Below are 7,723 nucleotides of genomic sequence, written 5' to 3' on the forward strand. Positions count from 1 at the left end.
TGGAAATAAAAGGACATTGGAGAATTTAATGAAGTTACTGATGCAATATCAAAGTTCATCAGGTCAGGAAATAAGTAGAGCAAAAACTAAGTGTTTTGTGGGATGCACTTCAGTTATAAGAAAACATGAGATTGCTAATAACTTGCAGATGGAGCTATCTAATTTTCCAGACAAGTATTTGGGTGTGATACTAAATCCAGGGAGAGTGACAACACAAAAAGTATGGGGGATGGTGGAATTGATGCAGAAAATGTTAGCTGGTTGGATAGGTAAATTGCTAGCTTTTTCTGCAAGATTAACTCTTGTTAAGTTTGTTTTATACAACATGCCTATTTACACAATGTCAGTATATAAATGGCCAAAGTCAATGATAATGGTATGTGAAAGAATAACCAGGATTTTTTTTATGGTCTGGAGACCCTAATGTAAAGAAGTTAATTACAGTCAAGTGGGATGAAGTTAATGCACCAGTGGAGGAAGGTGGATTGGGTATCAGAAGACTTGAGGTGATGAACAGAGCTCTGTTAATGAAATTTTTATGGAAAATAGAGAATGAAGATGAAGAATGGACTATTTTTATGAGAGCCAAGTACATGAATAAGAATGGTGAATGGATAAAATATTATAGGAAATCCTCAATATGTCCTGGTTTAAAGTGGATGATGGAAGAAATGCAAGAAGGAAGTAGATGGATAGTAGGGAATGGGCATAAAGTATCAGTCTGAAAGGATAAGTGGATAAAGGAATATGCCTTAATTGATAGGCATGCTGGGAATACTTATATTTTGCAGAATACTGATCTGAAAGTACAAGACTTAATACAAAATGGTGAATGGAATATTCCATCTGGTATGCTAAAATTCTTTGACATCAGTGAGCTACCAGTTTTAAGAGAAGGAAAAGATATAAAGGTATGGACACATGACATAACTGGAAAGTTTACAGTTGCTAATGCAACTCAATTCATAAGGAAAAAACACCCAATAATTCCTTGGGCTAAGCAAATTTTTGTAGCTCTTGTTCTTTCCAGTAAGGCCGGAGCAGTAGTTGCTGATCGCTTGGATGCTTCATGAAGCTCTGAGAAAGTCTGGAACCGGAGATTTTCCAGCAAGGCTCTGTAGACCGGGATCATTCTGTTGATGCACAAGTCCACCAGTTGTTGTTCATTGACATTCGGGTCATGACAATCCAAAGCTTGGACTCTGAACCTCTTCACATAATCGTTTGGATGTTCATCGCTCTTCTGAGACATTCTTCCTAAGTCAGAGAGAGTAATCTGCTCTGAGACGAAGAAGTATTTCTGGTAGAAAGCATTAACTATTTCTCCCCAGCCAGTGATGCTCTCAGGTGCAATGTTGTTGTACCGGGTGTATGCTCGGCCTGTCAGAGATTTCGAGAATGCCTTCAGGCGGACGACATGATTGTGTTCGTGCTCTCCTAGTGCCTCCAGGAATCGAGAGACGTGTTCTCGAGCATTCCCTGTTTCGTTATATAGTGTGAACGTTGGGTAAGTGTATCCTTTCGGGAGAGGAATTATTTGTGTAGCAGCAGGATATGGAGGTTGATGACGGTGAACAGATGATGTTTTGTCTTTTCCTCGATCCTCCACGAAGCGTTCCAGGTATTCACGGGTGATGAATCCTGCAGGTTCCTTTTTTGGTGGGTTATTTGAAGCCTTGTGCACTTCATCATCATCAGCTACATGGATCAGAGTGACTTCAGGATCAGCAACCAGAGATGTTTCTTTGGCTTTTCCCTTCTTCTGAGTTTTCTCTGACATCTTGTCAGTGAGAGTCTTGAGATAATTGCATAACTCCTTCTGAGCTTCAGCCGTATCAGAATGATTTTTGGAGAGAACTTCCTAAACGTTCATGAGATCAGATATGGTGGGTGGATTTTCTCTGACTTCCTAGAGATGTCGAACGAAGAGAGGATAATTTACAATGTTGGTTTGCAGAGGAATGATAGACACATTTTTGTGTCTAATTTGTCCTCAATGTATGTATTGTTGGAACTCTATTTTTGTTCTAATATTTTGTGTTTTATGTATTTTTAGGAAATAAACATTTTTGGAAAATTCGGCTCGAAAAGTTGATTTTGGCACCCGGAGGACAAGTGTTATTCGGACTCTCGCTTTTGGATAAGGGGTAACCTAATTACTAAGGGGCACCCCTAAGACAGCTGCTATTTGCACCCCTACTCTGGATAGGGGGACACCAGTTTCTTCCCCATTTGAAACGATTTTGGCGGGAAATTTCTAAACAGTTCTGGCAGAATTTCGATCGTCAAAATGAAGGAGTTATGGGTCGATTCAATGGCTGGAATTTGGTATAGAGATGTGATATAGGTTAAGGAACATAGTATGGGTGACATGATCGATCAAATTTGGCTGGAATTTTCGGTATGATTCACACAACCAAAACAGAGCACGTGGACTGTAACACGAGCAAAATTGAAGTTCTTGTGTGCATGGGGGAGTTCTGCTGGCGTTGGAAGAGTGTTGAGGCGTGAATAAGTCGAATTGGAGCGTGCTGGACCAGAGAAAACGCGTGAAAAGCTAAAACAGGAAAGAAAATATCCGAAAATATTTTCTTTCACTGCCGAGGATTTGTGGAGTTATGGAGGAGATTCGATGCATGCTTCGGATTTAAATAGAGTCCTTGGAGGTCAGAGAAAGGTTGTCGAGAGTCTGGGGGGGCTGAGGAGAGCCAGAGAAGAAGAAATTCGAGTTTTCCCAAACTCGGTTTCTGCTGCTGCTGCTGCTGATGAACATGAAGAACACGAAGAACGGACCTGCAACAGCAGTCGTTTTTCTATAGTGATAACGACTCACACATGTGGGTCTTACATCAGGCAGTCTTATTTTCCACAGCATTTGCGACACAGCGCAGCAGTCTTATTTTGTCACTGAGGGTCGTAGGTCTCTGGTTTTATTGTATTTCTCATATTCTCATCATTTGTAAACCATTTTTGAGCCATAATAAATTATTTTGAGAGCATTTTTACTATGATGAGATAAATCCCTCGTAACCAAGGCAATGGAGGAAGCTATTCACGCAACATAAATGGGTAACTATTTCATTTAATTATATAATTCACCTAATCCCTGCTTTTGCAGAGTTTTAAATTATTTGAATGATTGTCTTAATTATTTGTTATTCAGTTTGATAGGTTATGCTTGGTTTAATCTCTTGATAATCTATGCTTAAGGTTTACAAATAATGTTTGAGAATCTGTATGATTAATAGTGAATTAAAGATAAAAGAGGACTTAAGAATTGAATAGAGTTTTGAAATATTTATCATTCAATTTTGCATAATAGTGGAATCTAGTGTCTTGGTTACCTCTCGCCCACTTTGTTAATATTTTTGTATATAATTTTATCAAATCTTTAAATTTAATCTTCACAAGTCCGAGAGTTTGAACCTTCACTACTACAACCACGAAAAATCATATAATCAAGGAATGGTATCGCCAGTGCCGTTGTTGGAAACAGGAGTGGTTTCTGGAGCACCACCATTGTTGCTAGTGCTAGCGTTGTTTGTGTTAGGATTTGTAATTGAACCTGACCTAAGATCAACCATTTTGTGAAAGTTGAGATTGCAACCGAGAGATTAATCTCCCACAGTGGTCGCCAATCTGTAGATGGGGAAAAACGATTTGCTGGTTTTTAGGGAATTGAAGAGACGGACGTGTTGTCGAGACTCCTCAACTGAGCAAACTGCTTAACCTCAAACAGATGCACTGCACGGGAGTGCTTTAAGTTCGAGAGATCAATCTGTAGGACTCCGGCCTAAACCAAGTCAATGGTCGTTCCAGAATCAATTCGGTCACAAAGAGGGAGAGTTGATCTGTAGGAGGGAAGCTGAGAATTGTGTGGGATCAATGATGATCAAGGATTATGGATGTGTCGTAGGTTCTTGTAAATGATGAATAAGTTCGAATGATTGAGAGAGTGTTGTTCACACGATGATTCTTGGGTAGACGATGGATTGTCTGTTCAATATCTCGTGGATTTTCTGTGTCTTCTTCAATCATGGATTCAAAGACTTATTTATATTGTCAGAATAGTGAACACACTGGTCCCAGTAAGTGTGACGGTTTCTGGAGTGAAAGAGTGGGAAAGTGGGAAATCGTGGTAAATTCGGTTCCATGTCATGTGGAGACTTGACTGATCGTGCACCCACTACTTTGCTAACTCCTTCAACCGTTTGCACGACTTACTTACATTTCTCGTCGTGGATGAACACACGTGTCGTAGGCCGCCAGACCAACACCCTAATTGACATCCCCCCATGTGACGTGATTAATGTCTCACGAACGTGGAGTCTGCAAGGCAGACGTGTATTAGGTCAGTTGTTGACTTTTAGACGGTGAGTCTAAGTTTTGTTGAATTGAGCATGAGTGACGAATGCTCAGTGATTCATGTATTGAACATGTCATATAGTTCTTGTGTTGATACTGCTCGTATGAACAAATATTGTCAATTCGATGAATTGTTGGATATGGAGTTGAATCAATATTGGCGGAATATTGATAGTTAGGTCAATATTCGAGTTGCTCAATTCGACGAATTACTAAATATTGATAGTTGGATCAATATTCGAGCAACTAAGCAAGTATTGCTCAATTCAATGAATTACTAAATATTGATAGTTGGATCAATATTCGAGTAACTGAGCAAGTATTGCTCATTTCGATAAATTATTGGTAACGTGACCCCATAAAATATTAATTAAAATATTGGTAACCTACCAAATATTATATAATTAATCTAGATGTTGATTGCTGGGTCAACATAAATTCATCAGTGTTTTGAAACAGCTCAAAATCATGATTTGCATAGCATTTGTTCGAAACCCTAATTTTTGACCAATTGTTCGTCAATTGATGAATTACTGAAAATAGGTCACTGAGTGAAGGAGAGACCGACCACATGGTGAAAAGACAAGGGTACCCAAATATACCTCAAACTATAACTTTTCCACCTATAAGTCATTTCTCCGAAAGTGATTGTCTATGGACTGAGTCGAGACAATACAACAAATCGGTTCACACTTCGTATGATCGTACGAGATCGAGACAATACAACAACGAAGTATGTTTACTTGATAAAAGGTTCAGAGTTAACCAAACACAATAGGATTACTTATCAAGTAAATAGGAATTAACGTTTGTGTAATTTACTTTAAATTATAATAACAACAATTATAATTGCGGAAAATAAAAGTAAATGACACAACAAGATTTTGTTAACGAGGAAACCGCAAATGCAGAAAAACCCCGGGACCTTGTCCAGAATTGAATACTCTTAGGATTAAACCGCTATACAAAATCAAACCAACTTCGTATAGTTGAGACCAAGCAACTAAACCTATAGTTCACCTAGTTCCGTCTGTATTCCCACGCCTCCGACCTGTAATAACTCACGTACTTGGAACAATTCCTTTGGTTCGTATTCCAAACAGTAAAGGAACAACAAATCTGTTTGGTATCAACTCTTTTCAACCAAGTGATGTGAGTTCGACAAAAGGCTCTTTTATTTATCTCAATAAACTCCTTTGTCAGGTTCTTATATCTATCTTATTATCAACTACCAAAGTAATTGTTAAGATTTCGCAATCAATACTTTTAATCACAAAGAATTGTATTGATGCCGATCTACACAACTAATCAATCTAATCTACCACAAGGATAAACCGATTATAGTTGGATCCTCTTTTACCGAAACAAGTATTGTGCACTCCAAAGATTATGAACCCAAATCAGAAATATTCAAAGTATTTTGTGTCTTCAAATCTTCTTAGATCTTTAATAAACACCTGCACACAATCAACTTGAATCTCTTGTGATCAATCACGCCCGAAGTCTGTTGACAATGGATTATCACAAGACGTCTTTAGATCTACAAACAATCTAAAGATCCCCGTCGAAACTTCGATCTAGTTTGAGTGAATCTTATATCAGAAGAGAAGATTCTCAAGCATAAACAAACTAGGTGCAATCAAAGTTCAACCACCGTTAGTCAATCAAATCAATCGAAAATAAAGATAAACCGCAATTATCTAGTTTCCCACCAATAGTACTAATAGAGCTTCTCAATCCCAAAGAAGTCTTTAAACCGAGCGGCCGTAAGAGATTTCGCCTAATTAGGTTACTCTCCTCTCCGAATAGGCGGCTTCACCAGTAGCAGCACAACTGAGATAGTTTTGCTGTCTCTGAGGATTAGTTTGCTTGAAATGCAAACTTTGATATTTATAGACCAAGGAAGTTTGGACACCAAGAAATTTCCAAAACCGAAAATATTCTCAAGATGTACAATATATTCCAGATTCGGTTTCCATAATTCCTATAAATGCTTTGTCCAAATAATGACCGAAAATCTTTTAGAAAATCTCCAACTAGAAAATGCACATTACTAATTTTCATTTTCCAAAAATAAAATTAAAAACCTTAAATAAAAGATTCTCAATTTATTTTATTCGATCCGGGATTTTCTTCCTTTAGCTATTAAGAAATAACTTTGAGCAATTAAAGATAAGCGTTACTGCACATGTTCAAAGTATGTCGACATCTTTACTTTGTAAGTCCTCTTTCATACTTACAATCTTGAAACCGATATTCCACACTTCCAAACAAGTTTAGAATTGGTTCATCTAACTTTCAAGAACTACGTGATTGATCAAGAATACTCAATCACCAAACATGGGTTTCATGGTTCTACCAAAAAAAGTTTCGGTTCTACCTCCATGTGAGTACTTTGCATAGTCACGCTAGTTACCTAAATTCGGTTGACTAGGAACTAGGATCGGTTCCCCACATATATATGGTATCTAACTTGTACTTGATGCCATGTCCATATGATCGGTTCCCATTTGCCTAAAAACGTGTTGCACATGTCCATAGGATCAGTTCCCCTTTCTACTAAAAACTTGTTGCACCTCATACAAGGATCGGTTCCCCTTTGTGATAGGTTGCACCTCTTACTAGGATCGGTTCCCCTTTATCCAGAGTCGTTCATACCAATAACACTAAATCGATCATACCATCTCAGGTGATTACTTAAGATCGGTTTCACTAATAAAAGTCATACCAATACAAAAGTCAGGCCTTTGTGAATAGTTTTACCAGGAACATAAACAAGTCATGAGCGGTTATACTAATCACACATATTGGTAGTTCAAAAGATATGCAATGAATAACAATACCAATAATGCCTGGCGATTTCTCTTTTGATTCACAAAACAAGTTCATGAATTTACTTCCTTAAAAAAATGTAAAACATTGTTTCTGAGGATGAAATCTTCACCTTATACCCATACATAATCACAATAACATTCAAACGATTCTGTCGTTGTCTTATCTACAAAGTTTAATGGTTAAGCAATAAACCTCGTATTGTATTCCTGAATACTATGTATAACTAGAGTATAATCATTCATGTTTCGCAGTTTTGTTTTCAATATGCATGACTTGAAAGATACGTTAGGGAATGAAACATTTCAAGTCAAATATCACTAACCTCATGATGTATTTTCAAATGTTGTTGTAGATAGTGGTAAAAACTGGGTTCTTTTCGAACTTGTGAAGGTAACTCTTTTTTTTAAGATTTAAACAAATAAATGAATGAAGGAAATTAATTTTTTTTTTGATAGTAATGTCAAGATTTTAGAAGGATTAAGGCTCAGGATTCACTACCACTTCAAGTTGATTGGTTATAAAT

General features: G+C 37.4%; 1 protein-coding gene across 1 annotated transcript in view; it reads left to right on the forward strand.

Moving 5' to 3' along the window:
• The window catches only part of LOC113294749, a 1,789-nt gene extending 1,064 nt beyond the window's left edge, over positions 1–725 (forward strand). Inside the window, exons 3-4 of the mRNA XM_026543125.1 lie at positions 149–269; positions 397–725. Coding sequence (XP_026398910.1) covers positions 149–269; positions 397–725 — 450 coding nt within the window. The remainder of the gene's footprint in view (positions 1–148; positions 270–396) is intronic.
• The last annotated feature ends 6,998 nt before the right edge of the window (positions 726–7,723 follow it).

This window comes from Papaver somniferum, chromosome 7, assembly GCF_003573695.1.
Source record: "Papaver somniferum cultivar HN1 chromosome 7, ASM357369v1, whole genome shotgun sequence".
Taxonomy (NCBI): domain Eukaryota; kingdom Viridiplantae; phylum Streptophyta; class Magnoliopsida; order Ranunculales; family Papaveraceae; genus Papaver; species Papaver somniferum.